This window comes from Andrographis paniculata, unplaced genomic scaffold, assembly GCF_009805555.1.
Source record: "Andrographis paniculata isolate CXL003 unplaced genomic scaffold, ASM980555v1 Contig22END, whole genome shotgun sequence".
NCBI lineage: Eukaryota > Viridiplantae > Streptophyta > Magnoliopsida > Lamiales > Acanthaceae > Andrographis > Andrographis paniculata.
In genome coordinates, this window is record NW_026137513.1 from 4812165 (window position 1) to 4833414 (window position 21250).

General features: G+C 35.2%; 3 protein-coding genes across 8 annotated transcripts; all 3 read left to right on the plus strand.

Annotated features, from left to right (window-relative positions):
* Positions 1-215: 215 nt before the first annotated feature.
* On the plus strand, positions 216-3476 carry LOC127245670 (transcription factor bHLH30-like). The gene is made up of 2 exons (XM_051266675.1): positions 216-1263; positions 2209-3476. The coding sequence occupies exons 1-2, from the start codon at positions 661-663 to the stop codon at positions 2686-2688; spliced, it is 1083 nt and encodes a 360-aa protein (XP_051122632.1). The 5' UTR covers positions 216-660; the 3' UTR covers positions 2689-3476.
* Positions 3477-6425: 2949 nt separating this feature from the next.
* LOC127245530 (uncharacterized) lies at positions 6426-11867 on the plus strand. Of its 5 annotated transcripts, XM_051266485.1 has the most exons (15): positions 6623-6764; positions 7329-7370; positions 7758-7848; positions 7968-8052; positions 8192-8261; positions 8378-8447; positions 9230-9299; positions 9708-9753; positions 9838-10096; positions 10185-10390; positions 10476-10550; positions 10811-10871; positions 10951-11031; positions 11242-11321; positions 11446-11867. In XM_051266485.1, exons 3-15 carry the CDS (start codon positions 7831-7833, stop codon positions 11528-11530), a joined length of 1206 nt encoding a protein of 401 aa, XP_051122442.1. In that variant the 5' UTR covers positions 6623-6764; positions 7329-7370; positions 7758-7830; the 3' UTR covers positions 11531-11867. The 5 variants fall into 5 exon arrangements, with proteins under 5 accessions (XP_051122441.1, XP_051122440.1, XP_051122438.1 ...); XM_051266484.1 differs by lacking the exon at positions 7329-7370 and having other exon boundaries at positions 6426-6764; positions 9898-10096; XM_051266483.1 differs by lacking the exon at positions 7329-7370 and having other exon boundaries at positions 6426-6764; positions 9230-9296.
* Positions 11868-12748: 881 nt separating this feature from the next.
* Positions 12749-15831, plus strand: LOC127245655 (SUPPRESSOR OF GAMMA RESPONSE 1). 2 transcript variants are annotated; one of them, XM_051266658.1, is made up of 6 exons: positions 12749-12971; positions 13847-13988; positions 14145-14331; positions 14427-14914; positions 14996-15415; positions 15494-15831. In XM_051266658.1, exons 1-6 carry the CDS (start codon positions 12964-12966, stop codon positions 15566-15568), a joined length of 1320 nt encoding a protein of 439 aa, XP_051122615.1. In that variant the 5' UTR covers positions 12749-12963; the 3' UTR covers positions 15569-15831. The 2 variants fall into 2 exon arrangements, with proteins under 2 accessions (XP_051122615.1, XP_051122614.1); XM_051266657.1 differs by having other exon boundaries at positions 12750-12971; positions 14427-15415.
* Positions 15832-21250: the final 5419 nt, after the last annotated feature.

Below are 21250 nucleotides of genomic sequence, written 5' to 3' on the forward strand. Positions count from 1 at the left end.
AAATTTCTTTTATTTATTTAAAAATAAAATAAAATAAAATCCAAAAAGATACCAAGAAAGCACAATACAAAAGGGAAAGGTATTGATCGATTGTAAGATAAAAGGCGGTTTCTAGGCTCTCCACCCTTCACACAAAATCACCTCCATAAAAGGCTGTGACAGTGAAGAATTGAAGAAGACGAAGAAGAATTTAAAGGTAAAAACCCTTAATTTAAACAACAGATATACATATATACACACAAGTTTATACATATATATATATATTACATCTCCGGTGGGCCGGCCATAAAACTCCTTAAATCTATATATATATATCCCATTATGTTCGTCTTTACTTCCCTAGCTTTTTATTCCTGATTTCTTCCCCTTTTGGCCCCCAAAGGAAATTGATTCTAAATCTAAGCTCTTGAATCCTTTTCTTTCGTATGTTCTTTCTTTTCATCTTTGTGTGAAAGAAAGATGGCATGATTATGGAACAACCCTAAAGTTAGTTTGATTTCAAGCCTGTTTTTTCAGCTATCGACACCCATAATTAAGCCCCCCCCCCCCACCCCCCATATTCTTGTATATATATATACACACATACACATACATATGCATATGCTCATCATATAAATAGGGGTGGGGTTTCCCAGTGTTGTGGGCTTTGCGGTATTTATTATGTATGACAGCAACGACAAAGAGAATCAAGAAAACGTTATTTCTCAGGGTATCCAAATCTTAGCTGATAACATTGAGGGTTTCCAAATTCAGGAGGAATCGTCGTCGTCACTATTCACTCCTCTTCAGATGCAGCAACACAACAGCAGTGCTACTGCCGATGCATATATTGGGGGGGTTGGAGCCCCCAACGCCGGAGGAGGATCCACACTGACCTTCCCTGAAGTTTCACAAATCCTTCCATGGACACTCCCTCAAGTCCACAATTTCAACCACGACCCCTTTCTCCTCCCCCCTCCCGCGCCGCCGTCTTATGGAGGTCTGTTCAACCGGCGGCCGCCATCGGGCCTCCAATTCGGATACGATGGTTCGTCTTCCGACCACCATTTGAGGCTCATTTCCGAGTCTTTAGGCCAGGTGGTTCACCCTAGCTCCACCCCCTTCGGCCTCCACGCCGAGCTCCAGAAAATGACTGCTCAAGAAATCATGGATGCTAAGGCCCTCGCAGCTTCCAAAAGCCACAGTGAAGCTGAAAGGAGGCGCAGAGAAAGAATCAATAATCATCTTGCTAAGCTTAGAAGCCTATTGCCAAGTACAACCAAAGTAAGCATTATTTAATTAATTGATTGATTACTATATACTATCATTTAATTAAATCCTTATATATTTATTTACCTGTCTATATACAATCATTACCATATTATATTCTTGTCCGTATATCGTAGCATCGCCTAAATATTCCATCCCCATGATGCATTTAATTAAGTGGATTTTACCAACCAGGTTTTCTATCCCAGGATCCCACTATGATTATATTCTATTAGAATGTATGTCTGTGCTGAAGAAGATGAGCTAGCTATATATATAAACCAGCTCATTGATCCTAATTATTCCTTTCTATTTTATGTCTTCACAATTTTCAATTCGTGAATGGTTGGTTTCTCTCGAGTGGGGGGGTTGGTTGTTCGAGGTGAGGAAAAACTGGGGAGGGGAAAAGGGGAGTGCAAGCGTTAATATCGGTCAGTTTGATATGATAAAGAGAAACCATGGAGCAGTTGAAAAGCTTCCATGGAAAATTCTTGCCGGAGTCGCAGTCAAAATTTTAAAGGGATCTCAAAAGAAATACTCTAAAAAAGACAGACAAAGAAGCATTCTTGTCAGTCATTGGGTTCATTTTCACACATTGTTATTATTATTCTTATACCCATGCCTTGCCTGCCTATCTCTCACTAATCCCACCATTCAACGCCAAACAACAGCTCTGATAGCTACCCCAGCACTGCCCCAAAAACCTTCATAAAAGAATAACAAAACTTTCCTTTACACACTATGCAACAAACGCCACATCAAATCCCAACCCCCTTTAGATTTATAGTAAAGTCTGTTACTTTTAGGAAGTGCATGATTGTATGCATCTGAGAGAGAGAGAGAGAGAGAGAGAGAGAGTAAAAATGCTACTTTCTATGAATTCATGCCATTTTGAAGTGTTCTTTTTTTTTTTTTTGGCGTCTCTAATTCATGTTCTGTTGATTTGCAATTGTTTTCAAGACGGACAAAGCCTCATTGCTGGCGGAAGTAATCCAGCATGTGAAGGAGCTCAAGAGGCAGACTTCAGTAATAGCAGAATCAAGCCCGGTGCCGACGGAGATCGACGAATTATCAGTGGACAATGCATTGGATGAAGAGGGAAAGCCGGTGATCAAAGCCTCAATCTGCTGTGAAGACAGATCAGACCTCTTGCCTGATCTGATCAAGACACTCAAAGCCTTAAGGCTAAGAACACTGAAAGCTGAAATCACCACACTGGGTGGGAGGGTAAGGAATGTACTGTTCATCACTGGAGACGAAGATGGTAACAGTGGTGAAGTTGAGCATCAGATGCAGCAGCAGCAGCAGCACTGCTCCATAAGCTCAATACAAGAAGCCCTCAAAGCAGTCATGGAGAAATCCAACGGTGATGAATCAGCTTCTGGGAATGTCAAGAGGCAAAGGACCAATATCAACATCCTTGAACACAGGTCCCTTTAAGTACTTCAATTCCTCCTATAATTAATTAATTAATTAATTAATTAAAATCCTACATTAATTATTCCCACTTTTTTTTTAAATTTTTGGGGTGTTTTGTGTGGTTTTGGGTTTGTGCTTCTTTCACTATAGATAAGGGTATGGGTGTGGTAGAAGTAAATTATATATTTGGGAGTGAAACAGTAGAGGAAGAAAGTGAATTGGGATCATACACACAGAGGGTTGAGTGGATTGTGGTTGGTCAGATTTCCAGTTACATCATTTTCGTCTTCACTAAGAACATACAGATGGGGGAATGTATATTGGAAAATCTTTTTCTTGAGAGGGAAAACTTAGATCAAAACCTCAAGTAGAAAATCTTTGCAACACTTTCGAGAGAGGGTTTCTTGTTGGCAATAAGATACGTACGTACGTCGCAATTCTGCTGCTGCTGCTGCTGCTTAGTTTGTTGTTTTGTGGTTTTCTGTTGCCTACAAATTGAGTTTGAAGAAAGTCCCCACCACGCTGTTGCAGGGTTTCATGCTGGACTTAGTTCCATCTTTCTTGAGCTGTTATATTATATCAGATCAGTATCATTATCATATATGGTTCTGTATATATATATTAACTAATGGGATTGGTATATTTAAGTTAAGTTTCTTTGTGCAAGGTTTGAAGTGGTCGATATATATGTATTTATGGGGGGGTGGGATGGATATGGATATCGAGGGGTGGATCAGTTTGCTGTATCAAAGTGCAACATTTTTATTAGCACTTGCCATCACCAAAAAAAACAATCAATATATTTCATCTTTTTGGTGTGTTTTTATGTATTGTGTGATATTATGCATACTTTTTCATTTTGAATTTACTTTCAGAAGTGTCTACTGATCCTCTTTTCTTTTCTTTTTTTCGAAAAAAAGAGATTAATAATCTAATTTGAGATGTTAAGTACATTTTTATAACTTAATTATAAATGTTAAACTAATAAGTATGGTTGATTAGTCTTAGTCAGCTCATACCAAATAAGTATGTAGGATATATGACACAACAAATAATATTAACTGAAATCATGTATTATATAAAAAATTTTTATAGTAGGCGTATTTATATTATGTTAATACTAATATTGTGTTGTCTGTCAATATTTAAGATGTTGTCGACAATATGCTAAACAATTTATTTATTTATTTAGTTAGTTGAATATTTGGAATATACTACATGATTTATTTAGTGTTAGATCGAATTATTTGGTGATGTAATTATGTTGTTGCTCAAAATTGTGTCTATGTATTATTGTCTATGTATACTAGTATTATTTTTGTTATTGACTATATTGTCTATCAATGTACTATAATTGATAAATTGTTCTCACCTCTCATAAATAAATTCATATATTGAATATTAATCTATTTGTTTATCATTTATGATTATGGAATATGGTGAGTACAAATAAGCCAAATTGAAAATAAGGTAAATTATAGTATAATACTCATTATGTTGGAATAAAAATGTATACAATATTTTGTATTTTATTTATTACGTGAAATTTTCTAAATTAAAAGTACACATAAAACATCCGTCAAACTTGATATTTGATTACAAATGTGCATCTAATTATACAAATTTATACAAATAAAATAAAATTTTACGCAATAGATACACAATTGATTACTTCTTTTTATATAATTTACTTTTGTAAAAATTGGTAATAAATCATTGTTAGCTATGTATTTCAGTAAAAAATACTACTAAAAATTTTTATTTTTTATTTGTATAATTAGTATGCATTTACAAATCAAATATTGTAAAAAAAAAATAAAAATGATTTTGTGATTACTTTAACTTAACACGAAATCATTGATACAATATATCAAATATATAATTTTTTGTTCATTTTTACTAAAATATAAAAATATTGTATAATTTATTTCTAAATTATATGACATACATCTAAAGATCTAATGTCCAAGAATTATTTTTGGATTTAGAATACATCGAGAGAGAACTACTTATTAAATTGATTTTAATATATACATATTACTCTACACTAAAAAAACATTGCATTATATCAATGACATATTTTTAAATTTTGTAATATGTAAATTTAATTTTATAATATAATATAATAATTTATCATGGTGCCTAGAGAAAGATTTTAATTAAAATCTTATGTTTGAGTGTATTGACATATTTTATAGTAAATATATATAGACTTTCTTATTTTGATGATCAATAAGACAATAAGATTGTTTTCTCCCAAAATTTCTAACAGAGTGGTTTTGGTTTGAGTTCTATATTTTTGTGATACTCATATCGTTGCTTGGCAATTCAGTATTTAGATGGACCGGTGTTAAGATATTCGAAGTTGATTAGAGGTTAAATAAATTGAATAGACCGGTGTTAACAATGTGCAAATTCAAATTACTAGTTAAGTTTGATTGGCTTTGAGGATGGATGATATGGAAAGTCTCACAGGATGAATGAGGACATAGACAAGTTGAAATAACTTATGTTGACCTGTGAGGTCAGTATGCAATCTACACGTTCGGCTTTGCGCGACTCTTTTTTAAAAATCCTACTAAAAAGAATTGATGACTCCGAAAAAATTTCTAGGATGTGTGCCGAGGTATCACAATTTTTATATGATATTTTATTTAAATAATATTTCTAATGATATTTTGTTAAAGTATTTATTAGGACTAAACAGTAATATATAAATATATATATAGAGAGAGAGAACAAACAACGCACAAAATATAACTAACATAGTTTGCACAAAATTATTTGTACGTAAATGTGTAGCAAGAATATTTTATCCAATAACACTAAAAACAACTTTACATTTTCTACATCTACTTTCTACTCTTTACTTTATTTGTTATATATATATATATTGAATTTGTTTACTTTGTGTTTTTAAGTGATTTTCATGTTAGATATTGGTAATATTAAAAACTACTGTTGAATTGTTGATTTTTATAAATAAATAAAATATATATTATATATTGTATTAATATGTATGTAAATTATGTTTATTTAAATAATATTCATAAGTAATAGTTCCAATAGAAAATGTTAAGTGAACAAGTTGATTATATTAAGTTTCAATTTATTAATTTGATGTGATTCTCTCAATAAAATTATTCTATTTATTTATTTTGGAACTTTTAGATAAAATTGTATATAATTAATCTGTATCATATCTATTGAATTTAAAAATTATACAAGACTTTCTTATATTAAAAAAAGTTATGCAAAATCTTTTAAAAATTAGAAAAAAAAAACTTTGCATTTTTAAAAATATTGCACGTCATGTTACAAAAACATAAATGAACTTCAAACAATTTTTTCTGTACTTGTAATTCTATTTTAAAATCATATTTACTTTTTAATTAAAAAGTGTTGAGTCAATAATAGGTTAAAATACTCAATTTGAAGATGATAATATTTATTTATTTATTCGTTATATACTCTACTTTTATTATTGGATTTGAACACTAAAATATTTGTAAAAATTGTTTGATTTACTCGAATCACGTAAAAAGATAATGTTAAATAGTTATAAAGAGTTAAGAAAATATAAGTGAACGTTCCACCCATACCGACCGATCTGAACCTTTTTTACAGGGGAATATTACTTTTAAAAGGACATAAATACCCCTAATCTAAAGGTTTTTTCCGTAGTACTGTCGGGGGTAATTGCGACCTTCTACAATACAGCTCAATACAGTGGCAGTGGGTCTCCTCTCCTAAATCATAAAGGTGAGGAATTGACGTTGCTGTCTGTAAGATCTCTTATTTCCCTTCCACTCTTGTAAATCTGCGTTGAAAAATTTTCCCCGTCGGTTTCGTGTTTTACCTTCTCGTTCGTTGTCAATCGCTGCCGGCGGAGTTAATAGAAAGAGGCCAGGAGGTGTAATTTTCTGTATTGTTCCCTTGATCGAGGTTAATCAGTGGTACTGGGTAGAGACAACGGCGATGATGACTTGGAGGAGAATTCTCAAGTCTATCCAAGTGGTGGTGGCTCATGGATTGCTTTTTACTTTCACTCTTATTCTCTCCCTCAAGCTCCATCACGCTGTTGACTGCTCTTGGTGGTTTGTTTCTTGCTCTCTTTAACCTTTTGTTTTATTGGTTTCTTGGCGTTGTTTTCGAGACTTTCAATGTTCTGATGCCGTCGGGAGTGGGGGTTTGTTTAATTTATGTACTGGGGGCTATGGTGTTTTGAGGGCTGGGGCACAAAGTGTGGTTTTTCTTTTTTGTTCTTGATGTTTCTAGTTTATATGGAGTTATTATTTCAGTAAATCTAATCTGCTCTTAATAGTTTTGGTTTTAGGTTCGACCTTACAATTGGATATCAATTTGAAATTTCTTGATCCGTAGGAATTTCCAGATACACAACCATGTAAAAAATTTAAGACCCTGTCTGGTTTACACGCAGAAGGTTAAAAATATTTTGAATTGAATAGGTTATTATGGTGGTATGTCTTTTCTCCAAAATCACTATTGTGCTCTAGTTTTGTATAATTGAGTAGGCACCGTGTAAAGTGAGTATTTTGGTAAATGTTATAAGAACCGAACATAGACACTGGTCTGATTTACTTGTATCTTGTAAACTTATGAATGCATTTAGTAAGTTATTATGCCTTCTGTTGTGGCAGACAAAGGCAGATTGTTGTCGCTGTTGGAAGATGGAAGGGAAGGTTTGCTCTGTTCATTTATTTGTTTGTAAAAGGAAAGGATTTATACATCTAATTTGCTTTCTGTGGGTATTTTGGGGAATGAGAATTTTGTACTTGAATGTCATACTCTCATGTTCCCTCATCTGTGGCTCAGTTATAAGATCATGGGAACTTTTTTTTTTTATATATTTAACACGAACATGCTAATCTCATTATCTGTAATTTGTACCTCTGTTTCTCAGCCCTTTGCAGTTTGTCCAATTTACACAAAATAGTCTGAAAATGAGCCATGCTTAGTTATCGTTATTCAGATTCCATTTGTCTGGTAGTTATCTAGTTTTCTTGCACGAACTGCTCTTAGCTACATATCTCATGCATCTAAGCAGATTGTTTCTGCAATTTTCATAGGTTGGTGTTTTCTCCACTCTGGTTATTTCATGCTGTTGTGGCAAGAGGAAGATTCTCCTTACCAGCCCCATCAATGCCACATGGTCGCTATGTATGATAAGATGCATTACATTGTTTGAAAATATCTCTTTTTGATGTGCGAAAAGTTCCCACTTTCTAACTTCACTTATGCCATTAACTTAACATTACTTAAACCCTTTTTTTGGACAGTGGGCCCCTTTTCATGCCATTGTGGCTACTCCCTTGCTTATCGCATTCGAACTGCTCCTTTGTGTTTATCTAGAGAAAAGATATGGTAAGCTTGTTTTATCCCTCTTTTTCTGTTGTTGCTTAAATGAGCTCATATTTGTTCATTTGTAACTTCAAGTGCCTTTTCACCGGTGTTTATGAAAATGTCGTCAGATTTATTGTTTCCAAAATATGATAAATGACAGCTGTAAATTTGAAGATTGTTTTCCTGCCTCTCCTGGCGCTAGAAATTGCAATACTGGTTGATAACATTAGGTAACATTTTCCATTCTCCTCCTGAACACAAGGATGTTGGACTACAATTTATATCATTTGTATCAATATAGGGCTTATGCTACCATTGTGCTCATTATTTTATCTTCTATAATCAGGATGTGTAGAGCACTTATGCCTGGAGATGAAGAAAATATCAGCGATGAGGCTATCTGGGAGACTCTTCCGGTATGTTTTAAGAAATACTTTTCTTTTCTTTTTTTATCCAAGTCTTTGCTGAGTAAAGTTGTAATGGAATGTTTTGGTGATATGCAAAACAATCATGAATTTATGTCAATATCTCACCCTGCAAAGATATGCATGTGGATGTGTATTTCATCAATTCTGTAACTAACTAGATTTGAAGTAGTTATTGAAAATTTCTAGCATGTTTACATATTTCTGAATCAAGCAACTGGCTACTAATTCTGATAGAAAAGTTGTTGGGGAGAACAGAGAAAACAAGACCTTTATTTACTTGAATTTTGCTGTCGCTAAGCACCCTTGTAAGCTTTCAATATTCTGAAAACTTATCCAAAATTGAATAAGCCATGTTGGGATAAATCAGAGGAATACGAGTCCAGCATGTACCTGCTGGAGGGGATAGAGTAGTGGAGAATGCTAGGGTGTTTTAGTGATATTCTTTTAAGATGGAAGAGGAGGTATCTATAAGAATCGATTTGACACAAATTGAGAAATATGAAGTTTTTTGTTTTTGTGAATTTCAAGAATAGGTATGATGAATGGGTTTTATTAGAGTAAATAGTAATAGTAAATATTACTAACATATTATAGAATTGAATGATTGATGGTTAGCTAATGAAGTTTTCTACTAACATCGATGATTGATGATTAGATAATGAAGAATTGTGGTTTTCTCCTATTTGTAACTGTAAATGTCTTGTTTCTTCTGACGTGCTATTGCATTTTCTCGCACTGGTTAACTTATGGGCCTCATTATGTTTATTCAGCACTTCTGGGTTTCGATTTCAATGGTCTTCTTCATTGCCGCAACAACATTTACGCTTCTGAAGCTATGTGGTAATACCTTTTTGCAGCAGAGCTTTTATTGAATGTGTATTTTTTCAATCCATCCTTCGTAATAATGTCAGTTTCACCTGTTTTGTTGCACAAGGTTTAGAAGGTTTTATAGATCAAAATCGTTCATGCTCTCTGATTTTAAGCTGTCCTGGAAACACTTTGACATACTTCTGCTTTAGATTTCTCTCAATTTCAAAATGGACTTACAATATATATACAGTTTGAAATAAGGAGTCTTGTCAAAGAAATGGTACCCAATTTTTTTAGTAAATATGTTTTCCTCACTCTAAAGAGATGTGGTTTTGTATGCATCTGTCAATGATCTTGTTTGTTGTGAGATCTATTAATCACCTATCAGAGGACACACCTCCATTCTACATCTCTAATTCTTTCTGGGACCATATGCAGGTGATGTGGCTGCTCTTGGTTGGTGGGATCTATTTATCAATTATGGGTAAATAAAATATATTCCCTTTTTCTAGCAGCACTGAATATTCACCCTGTCCGTTGCATATAATTGTGCTGTGTTTGTTATCAGTGTTGCACAGTGCTTTGCGTTTCTTATATGCACAAAGTGGTATAATCCTGCGATTCATAGGCGATCTAATATGGCTGCTGCTGCATCATCATCGTCATCTTCAATGAATATAAGATATCTTAGCTGGAACAATGGTGTGTTAATACCTTCTGAGGAAGACAATCAAGAAAGCAGGATGTGCAGTTTGCAAGACATTGGTGGGCATGTGATGAAAATTCCCTTTGTGGCTTTTCAGATCATGCTGTTTATGTACTTGGAGGTATATTAGTAGTTCAGAACTGAGTTTTTTGCCCTGTATCTTTTCAGTTGACGGCAAGCTAATCCAGCACATCTATTATTGATTCCAGGGAACTCCACCTGGTGCTAGAAACATTCCAATTCCAGTTTTATTTTTGCCTCTTCTTCTGCTTCAAGGAGCTGGTTTGTTGTTTGCGATATATCGCTTTTTTGAAAAAATCAATATGTTAATACATCCAGAAGCAGATTCAGGAAGCACATTTAGACTACCGCCAACAGCTTATGACTATATGGGATTTCTGCGTCGTGGATCAAGGTAATTACAATGTGTAGAGCCTAATATATCTGATAAGTTGTGCTCTGTTGCCACTATCTGTGGATCTTATTTTTTTCTGTATCAGGTTACTTGGTTGGTGGTCCATTGACGAAGGAAGTCGAGAGGAGCAAGCTCGGCTGTATTGTGGTTCAGAAACTGGGTGAGTTCTAAACAATGGATATGTTTATATATACATATAGTTGTATATTAGATGGCTCCTAAATATTGGGTTTGTTTGCCTACAATTTTTTTTCCCATACAATTCCCAACATATATAATATATATTCTATTTTTTCACAAAAAAATCAAAATTCAACATAAAATATTATTTTTTATATTAGTAATACGATTCTCTATATTTTATATAAAAAATTACTTCAAACCAAATCACTAAACTAACAAACCCATTGTCATTGACAGATACAATACCTTTTCGCCTGAAGCTGTAAAGAAAATGCCAAAGGCTGAGCTTGCCAAGGAGGTCATTGTCTTTAATTTCAGATTTTTTCTACTTTGTGATTACATGTTATTGCTGTATTGCTATTGTTTTCATTTTTCAGATATGGAGGCTTCAATCAGCACTAACTGCTCAAACAGAAATCACAAACATTAGCCAGGAGGAGTTTGAAAGACTTCAAAATGTAATCTTCTTCCTTTTATTCATATACTGTTAGTTTTTTATTTTCCATTTTATAAACAATTGAACAAGTCAATTCATAGTGTATATTTAGGGAAATTTGATTTGTGCTTAATATAACAAACCGTTTCATAATGTTGCATTATGAAGATTAACATTTCTGATGTCCATATTCTCACCCATGATTATTGATATCTACCCAATTTTCTCTCAGGAGAAGATCCTTTGTCGAGTATGCTTCGATGAACATATAAATTTGGTTCTACTACCGTGCAGACATTACGTGCTTTGCAGGTATTGCTTCATTTCGCAATTTTCTGTAATTGGCTAGTGATGGGGAATGAACTGAAATGAATTTGGAAGTTCATTTACATTTCTTTTCCATCATTACAAAGTATTCTTTTGTGCATTTGATCAGCGGCTGCGGCGAAAAGTGCAAGAGGTGCCCCATATGTCGAGTACACATTGAAGAGCGTTTACTTGTGTTTGATGATGCTGTATAGCTGTGCACATTGTAATCTGTAATACAGCCAGCCAGTCCATCCCTAAATCATTGTTTGGGTGGTGATTGCAGTTTTATTCAGTCAATTTCGCCATCCTTTGTCTTTTTCTTCCCCTTAGGGTAAAGAAAGCTGTGAATAGTTGATTGGAAGGATATATGTATGGGTGGCTCTGCATCATTGTTTGAACATTACAGCTTACTTATGTATGTCTAAACAAACACCTGCTGGCTGCTGCTGGTGTTCCTCAACCTACACATTGATTATTCTGTATTTGCTCACAATGATGAATTGATCGACTCTTTTAACCAAATCTCAGCATATGCACTGTTATTAGACATATATATAATCATCATTGCGAGTCCTGACTGTATTTGGCAAGATAAAGATGGGTGTCATTGATGCACTGCAAATTAAGTTCTTGAAAGCAAGTCACATTTTATCTTAGGGAGGATTGAGGGTGTGTTTGTTTTGGTATATTAATGTTTTGGGGAATTGTATATACGAAAAAAACAAACCCTGAGTAGATTACATATCCCGGCCGGGAATATCAAATGAAGCATGATGCGTAGAGTTTGGCGGACAGAGTACGACGCAATCTTTTAGCTCAGCCATTTTAATATCTGTTGCTATAAACCTCTGCACCTGCCTTACCATTCGCCCAGAAATGGGTGTAATTTTCAAGTAAAATATTTAATTATTCAAAGTTAAATATAAATATATTGCTCGCGTGAAAAGATAATTATATTTTTTTAAATTAAATTTTAATAAACAAGAAATAACTGGATTAAACGATCGTTGCTGTCACATTAAAATTAATTTTTTTATTTCTTCCGTTATAATTCAAAGTTTATATTTAACTATTTTGTCAGTCTTATTTAAAAATAATTTAATATTAATACTAAAATATCATTAATTTAAATTTAAATTATAAATATATTAAAATTTATTATATATTTTTATTAACAAATAAAATATAGTACAATTTTTTTTAGATTTTTTAAAACTTTAAAATTTCAAAATTTCTTTCTTCTAAACCGAGTTATTCATCTGTGTACTTATATAATCAAGTAATCAACAGAAATAGTGCTGCCATGTTTTCGAATTTCGAAACCGACATCGAGTGGAATTGACACTGTCCTTTAATCAGCATTAAATAGAAATGGGGAAAGGGAAGCCGCTTGACACGACCCCAGAGACACTGAGAGTGGAATTACTTTGTACTCGGCCTAAAGAAATTTCAAACCCCCAATAAAAAATTGAATAAATAATAAAATTTTGGAAAAAAAAAAAAAATCTTAAAAGGAAAGGAAGGGAAAAGGCTTTGACACGGTTCTGATAAATTCAAGGACTGAAGCGGGTAGACCTTAGATGCGGAGTAGTCTCTTGGATACTGGAAGAGAGGGAAGAACATTGGATTCTTGCATCATTCTGCCATGGCGGGGTAATACCATTAGTTTCCTTTTCGATTCTGTATCCCCGCACGAGTTATGTGCTATGTAATAATTTTATTTTTTATTTTTTTTCGCTGTCTTGATTTGCTATTTTGCTGTGCTTTAGTATGATTAAGAAGGGATTGATGCTTAACCTTTGTCTGTTTTTGAATCTTGGTGGTCAACCCACGACACGGGATCGTTCTATTAAGCAGTGGGTTACAGAATGTTCCAACTTGGGTTGTCATATAGTTACTAAGTTTTTATCTTTGCGATGAATAGTTTAATCTTGACTCGAAATGGTGACTTGAGTTCTTTTGATTTTAGAGATCGAAAAGATTTGTTATGCTTTATACAGGAGGAGCCACTTTGCTGTTGATTCTTCTTCTTTAGTTTTTGTGAATTCTTGTTCTGAGCTTTGATTGATTCGTTCAAGATGTAAAATATTCAAATTTTCATGTTGGGTGGTTTCTTTTAGTGTCTCTGTTTTGGGGCTTATAGTCAGATAATAATGTAGTTAAACTGGAGTAAGATTTATTATATGCTATATGGTGTAGTGAAATTACAATTTCTATAGCTTTGCAGATTAAATGTTTATGGGCAATCAGGTTAATTTTGTACCACATTATCAACTTGCGTTATTTTGATCTTTTGAAGCTTTTGCAATCATCTTAAAGTGATTCATAGGGTTTTCCATAGTGTTTCATGTTAAGATATTTTATCTGATCCATGAACTATCATAGGAAGATGCATTATTGATGAATATTTTTTTGTAAATGTCCTCACGATCTGTTAGTTGAATTCATCTAATTTTTCCTCTGATTGTCGATTTGACAACATGTTGCTTGCTTGGAGTGCTTGATTAATTTTTTGTGGAAACATTCAGGACATCATGGTTGGTTGATCCCACCAGAATTGCGACAAAAATCCGGAGCGCCTCAGGTGCATGCCAACCAGAAAAGATCAGCTGGACAAGCAATCCAACGAAATCTTGTCCTAATTGCCAACATGTTATTGATAACAGTGATGTATGATATTGCTACTTCCTATGCTCAATGTGCTATTTATGCTTTTAGTTCTTGTTCGATCGATCTATATGGCTATTTGCCTCTTGTACACGATTTTATTGAAACCTGTAACAGTTCTGGTCATTAGAGCAGCTTTGAATCTATTATCATTTTCAGGTTGCTGATGCGTGGCCTGGGTTGCCTCGTGGCGTGAAATTCGACCCTTCTGACCAAGAGATTATCTGGCACTTGCTTGCTAAAGTTGGTTATGAAGATTTGAAGTCCCATCCTTTCATAGATGAGTTCATTCCTACTGTTGATGAAGATGATGGTATCTGTTACACTCACCCACAAAATTTGCCTGGTACGACTAAAAAATGATCTTATGCTTCCGAGATTGTTTAGTAAGAAATTCTGTATTCCCAATTGAATAGGATGAATAACTGCTTGTATTTTCAGGTGTGAAGCAAGATGGAAGTGTATCACACTTCTTCCATCGAGCAATCAAGGCTTACAATACTGGAACCCGGAAACGTAGGAAGATACATGGCGATGTTTTGGGGGATGTTCGTTGGCATAAGACTGGCAGGACAAAGCCTGTGTTCTTGGACGGCATACAAAAAGGATGCAAGAAGATTATGGTTTTGTATATAAGCCCTGTTCGAGGAGGAAAAGCTGAGAAGACTCTTTGGGTAATGCATCAGTACCATTTGGGCACCGGAGAAGATGAGAAAGAAGGAGAATATGTAGTTTCGAAAGTGTTTTATCAGCAGCAACAAGTCAAGCAGACTGAGAAAGGCGACGAGGATGTCCCTGAAAGCAGCGATGCCATGATTGTAAAGGTGGATCCTGTCACTCCTAAATCTGTAACTCCTGAACCTCCTCGCCCTGAAACAAGATTTTCCAATGATGAGGCCAGACATGAGTCTCCAGCTCCAGTCGTAAGGGTCAGTCCGACTTTTCCATTGGATGAGAATGCTTTGCTAATTACTTGTCCGAGCACGAGCTTACACCTTATTCCACATCAGAATGAAACTTGCATGGAAGATATGGTGGAAACAGCTATGGTGGAAGCAACTTGTCAGTTGAATGATCATCAAAATCGCTGTACTGATGAGAATAATCCTTCCGATCAAATGGAAGGTGAGAACAATGATGAGGCTGCTGACGACAACAAATGGTGGGAGAATGAGTCGCAGTTTTTGCTTAGCTCGCAGCAGCTTGTTGAAGGGTTGTCCATCTGCGACGAGCTTCTGCAAAGTCAGTCGCCAAATAGGGATGATGAAACTGGAATTGGTAGAAAACCGAGTGATAAGCCTCGCCTCTCTGACTATGCTCAGTTGGGACCAGAGGATTTGAAGAGGGATTTGGAGGAGTGCCAAAGTTTGGTTTCTGATCCAGTAAATATTGAGCTCGACACACCTCCAGATTTTCGGCTAAGCCAGATTGTAAGCCTGTATTCAGCTTTCCTTGTAGTTTCCTTGCTTAAATTCGACTAAATTATGATGTCATAAATGGTTTTGCAGGAGTTTGAATCACAGGACAGTTTCATTGCATGGGGTGGAAGCATGAGAGGAGGAAAAGAGCTCGACAAATTCTGATCTGTTCAACATATCAATAGCAAGTCCGAGTATAGTAATTCTTGGCTGGCTTCAATGATGTTTTGTGTTGGAGTGAAATCAATGCATTTCTTGCTGATGAAACTGATAATCAGCTTTTTGGAAATTTAGGGGGATCAGTAACTTTATGTTTTGATGATCTGATGTTCTTACTGGCTCCTAAATGAACTCGTGCTTGATATTTTGGCTGTTGCTACCTTTGTAAATTATGTTTTATTTCAAGCAAAAAAATGATTCAATTATTACATCAGGCCTTGGTTCTTGACAGCAGGATCCATCGATCGATCCATCTGCTCGGCGTGTTGTCCGCAACAGAAAAAGGACAAAATTGCACAACTGGGAGGTGCCCGAATACACGAACACTGGTAGTGTAAGAGCTTGAACACCTGAAACTGAAGAATATGAAAGCCAGAGAAACCCTAGGTAGGAAAAGGGCAATGCATGGGGCCATCTTGTGCGTGTCGTAAGGTCATCACGAGGGCTGCTGGATGCGTCGCTTTCCTAGCTCCATTTTGTCGTTATGATAATTGATCCAAGGATGTGAACACGACAACAAAGGGAAGAGAAGCTAAGGGGCCATGACAACCTGGGACTGAATCACGCACATTATATTAATCAGTTCAGCCTTATGCAAGAACATCGTTAAAACTGTAAAAGCAACTCAAGAGACTGGCGATGGTCAAGCAATGGAAGTGGATTGAATGAATGTATGAATGAATGGAACTTGGTTACAATCATCAATCAGACAATGATGATGGATAGGGCCAGAATGCAAGAATTGTCTGGTAGGTAAACAATATAGGAAGAGATGAATGAATAATGGTGGGGTTGGAGGTGCACGTGCGGTGGGGAGGGGTGGGGTGGGGGAGAGAATAGATAAGGCTGCCACGCTCCCTTTGAATTGACCCAACAACGCAGTATGTCTTTTCCCAGTTTTGGCTTATTTTGTAGTAGGAGTTTAGACCCTAAAATCTATACATATGGCTAAATATTATGTGGCCGACAACACCATTTTTTCTTGGATCATTGCTTGTATGTGCAATCGTACACCCCCACTACCCCTCTTATTTATTTATTTATATATATATATATTTTTTCACTTGGATTCAAAGAACCAGCTGTAAGTTACTCCTCCTCCCTCCCATTCTTGCACACGTATACAAACATACATTCGCGCACACCTTTCCATCGAAATGGCTTTTAACTTGTGTGAAAATGACAAGAGATCTTTTACTGTGTAGTGTGAAGAAGTACCTGTTTATCACACTCAGATATGTTTGGTTGACTAGGCCCACAAAACGAGTCCATATGTCTTGACAAAACATGTGCGTGTGTAGTATCGTTCACATGCTTCCAATTTTAGCGTGTTTGTATTCACTCGCTCGCTGGAAGTTGAAACTAAGCATAGTCATATAATTAATCCTCTCAATGGATTAATTATATATGTTTCCATCAAATAAGGTAATTCTGATTAATGCTAGTCTTTTTATTGTGTTGAAATAAAATTAGGTTGCGCGCTTTTTGGGGATGCCCTTTAACAGCCCTCTATCATTATTAGCTACCCATTTTCATGCATGAGATTCATACACCATCAGGTTTATATGTAATTATCGTTGAATATTGCCTTTTAAAGATTTCTGCTCTTCTCATTACCCTCAATGAAGTAATGACAGATAATAAGAACTTCTGAACTTCTAAATTTTTTTTTTTTTTTTAAGGAAATGGGAGAAACATGAATCATTCACTGATGAATTATATGAACTTATCAGTTAATAGAGAGAACAGAAAACTAGGTTGTCAGCAAATCAACACAGATTGAGCTTCAGCAGAAGGTATAGGATTAGAGCATAAGTGTGTATGGCTATGGCCATTTCTTTCAGGCTTAACAATCAATAAGAATGGAATGGAAGTTCAGATAGAGAATATATATATTAAATTTAACTACTAGTGTATTCAAGGTTGAAGCTTCTCCTCCCAGTTCATGAGATGAGGGAGGAGAATCAGAGTACAAAATTGTCGAGTCTAACTGAACTACCTAACTATCTTCTGCCAAACATCTGCGTACCTAAACTACATATTTACAACTCGAGAGAGAATATACCCAAGAAAGGGACAGCAAACTAAAGAAAATTAATGGCCAATTATTCATTACAGTTAAAGTTGTGTGTAAATTAAGTAATTAGCATGGTGACTGCTTGACTGCAATTAATCGTGATAACACAGAAGCATAACGACGCATCTGCGAATAATGTAGAGCCTCGCCCTTTGCTCCCTCAGCACTGCTGCAAACCCTCTGCTCGAAATCCTTCTCTTGCTGCTGCTGCTGCTGCTGCTGCTGTTACCACTCATCTTCTTCATTAGATCTTGCTACTGACTAATTACACGGTTCAAATTTGGGTTGATGGATAGATATATGTGGGTTGTGATTTGTGAATGAGCGAGGAATTAATGAGATGAAGGGAGTGGGTTCTTATAGGAAGGAGGGGTGGGGTGAGGGTGGGGTGGGGTGGTCCCTATGGATATGGCATCCCAATTAACATTGGTCGAGTAAAGAGCCAGCCATCAGTGGGGGCAACCCACCCATCCCATCCCATCCCATCAAAGGCCGTGCAACACTCCCACTCATTCCTCCATCTCCTCCTAATTTCTTTACGTCTCTCCAGTTCCAATCCATTTTGATTCCATCGCCTAGCTCCACGTCTGCGTATATATTCTTCTTCTTTCTGCTGCTGCTGCTGCTGCAAATTGTGGATTGTATTGTTGTAATTAAGTTGAATAGAGCTAAACTAGGTTTTGATGAGTCGGCAAGTGCGGGTGAGTGATCGGTCAGACGTGAATTCTACGCATATACATATATACATTATATAGAGACAAAGAGTAAATAGTACAGTGACAGAGAAGGATAAGTTGTCGTGCGTTATAATAATGCACAGTGATTTGTCTTCTTCGTACGACTTACCTTGCCTTACCTGATCTTACCTGAACTGACCTGACCTGACCTGAGATACAATTATTTACTGGCTATTGGCAAATGGCGATGCAATTGTTGATTGATCATATTTTGTTCAGAAAACCCACGTCAATCCCTAATTTCCCAGGAATTTCGAGCCCAAAACACTACTCTTCTCTTCTCTTCTTGCTGTTTCAAAACCCTAGTGGATTTCATGGTTAACCTAATTAATGGAGGAGGAACTGGATTGGGCTGTAAGCCCATTTCAAGATCCAACGGCCCAAAATTCACGTGTTGGTGTAATTAATTAATTATTTCCCCTCCAAATTTAGCCCATATCATAAATATTACACGTTTTTCTATTCTCATGTGTTTTTGGAAAGTTAATTTGTATAGCATACACTTGGAAGAGAAGTTGTGATGGGACTCTACTTAATTGGATTTGGACAATGTGATGATTATTACAGACAGTGGAAAGGAATTTATCACAAGTCATTCATGTCATAGACATATATATTTTAGATATCACTCAAACATCGGTGATAGATTAGCTAGTCACAATGAATGTTTGTCGTTGGTGTTGTGCACTTGTCACATTATAAGTCACAATTTGAATAAAGTTGGATTATTAGTAGTGTGTGTGTTCATTTCGGATGACGTGGGAACCCGCAAGTGCGCACTGGATAAATCTTCGGTCGAACCTAATATCCTGCAAATCAGACTCGACGAAAAAGTTACACTAGGCGAACCATGTGTGTCAGATGACCTGAGGCGTCAGAGGTTTAAACCCATGACCTCACGGTCACAAGTCCAACTTCGGAACTAGTTTGTGTGTTCATTTATCTTTATATTATGTGGTTATCTGTTATTATCATTTTGGATATATATATATATATTTGTAAATAATTCCATTATGAATTTGATGCACTCCACGGTCCAATTCGAGTAAATAACAATGAACACTAGATTGTGTATAAAACTCCTAATTAAGCGTGAGTGAGTGTGTATATATATATTGTTTACTGTTGGAAAATAATTTCTTCCATCTATTTTGGCATATGGTCACTTTATCTTTCCTGCTGCATTCAGATTTTCATTTGGAGTAAGTAGTCTTGTCTGATTGCTGCAACAGACTGTTAACAACATTGCTTGTCTTACACTCTCTCGGTTGGTGAGCATACAAGAAAAATGAATGGATGTTTTGGGTGGTCAACATGTTACAGATTTCATGCAGAACACATCATTCCATTTATGTGCAAAGAGTTTTAAGATGGCTTTATAATAATTGTGAGGAGAGAGTGTGATTGTTGGAAGGTTTTGAGAGTGTGTGTAGTGAGAGAAAAAGTGAGTTAAATCCTCTCAACTCCAACCCTTCTTTTCTCTATATATTGAGTGAGTGTCAGACACTTTTACCTTCCGGAGACCTCATCGGAGAAAGGAGAAATCGGATTTTCGATCAGGGAAAGCGTCCATATTATGAGCAACTCTGCTCCGTGGTCGTTGTCAGCACGAGTTTGTGACAACATAAGTCTGTTGAGGGAATTTCCAAGATAAACCATGTTACGAGGATGAGTTGAAGGAGTTGTGGTTGTCTATGTTCTTAATCAACACTGATTAGTGAACTTCTTTTAGATTGGTATCCCCGAATGTAGGATTGTTTATATTCGAACCGGGTAAACAAACTCTTGTCTCATTTACTGTTTTGTATTTTCTGCATACATTCAGTTGGCGGTAGGGTGTTATAATTGTGATATAAATCTTCGGGAGTTGGCCCATTTGAATAGGTGTTCGAAAGTGATTTGGTGCAACACCTTATTTCTCATCCCAACATTTAGTATGATGATTATATTTAGTTAACACATTACTAAGCAAGGCATATATTTATATTACAAATACAACATACATACTAACATTACATAACATTAGTTCACATGATAAATAATACTACAATTGATCTCATCACACAAAATATACTGACATGCAAATATAACAAACAATATATATATATATATATATATGCTAACAATCTTTAGAATATGTGTTCTATATTCTATTTTATATTTTATATGTTATATAATTGTTGATTGAGATTAATCAGCTTACGCTAACCAATACAGTATAAATAAAAGGATACTTCTTGTTACAATGCTTAATGTTTAGCATTTAGCAATGTATTGACAACACTTCCAATATAGATCCACAACATATGTATCAAAGTCAGCCACATATGATTTATTGTAATATGATACAGATATATTTATTAAAATATATTTAGAAAGCAATATATTATATTTATAGTAGTTATTTTATTTAAAATATTCGTAAAATTCTTCTTTTATTTAGACGATTTGTATATCACTCTAAATATGTACGCATTCTTATGATTAAAATAAAGAACGATATCAAATGAACAACGTGAATAATATTTCACACAACAAATATTATCATTAATCTTAATTAGCACATAAAATAAGTTGGTACAACATAACTATGTTACTTGTAATATTATCAATTTATCATAACTATCATGAAATACACATATGTACAATTTTGCTCAATATCCAGTAAATTCAACATCAACAAATTATTAGATTCTTTTAGACAACACGCCCCCTCAGGTATAAATGAAGGGATGTGAAACTTGCACATACATATACGCGCAAATAAGGACGATGAAACTCGAATTCAAAACCTAGCTTGGCTCTGATACCATG

Coding starts and splice junctions, on each gene's coding strand:
- LOC127245670 (XM_051266675.1), top strand. CDS start 661: ATGTATGACAGCAACGACAAAGAGAATCAAGAAAACGTTATTTCTCAG. Junction 1,264..2,208: donor TATTGCCAAGTACAACCAAA/GTAAGCATTATT, acceptor ATTGTTTTCAAG/ACGGACAAAGCCTCATTGCT.
- LOC127245530 (XM_051266481.1), top strand. CDS start 6,646: ATGATGACTTGGAGGAGAATTCTCAAGTCTATCCAAGTGGTGGTGGCT. Junction 9,754..9,837: donor GATCTATTTATCAATTATGG/GTAAATAAAATA, acceptor GTTTGTTATCAG/TGTTGCACAGTGCTTTGCGT. Junction 11,032..11,241: donor AGTTTGAAAGACTTCAAAAT/GTAATCTTCTTC, acceptor ATTTTCTCTCAG/GAGAAGATCCTTTGTCGAGT.
- LOC127245655 (XM_051266657.1), top strand. Junction 13,989..14,144: donor ATGTTATTGATAACAGTGAT/GTATGATATTGC, acceptor TATCATTTTCAG/GTTGCTGATGCGTGGCCTGG. Junction 15,416..15,493: donor ATTTTCGGCTAAGCCAGATT/GTAAGCCTGTAT, acceptor ATGGTTTTGCAG/GAGTTTGAATCACAGGACAG.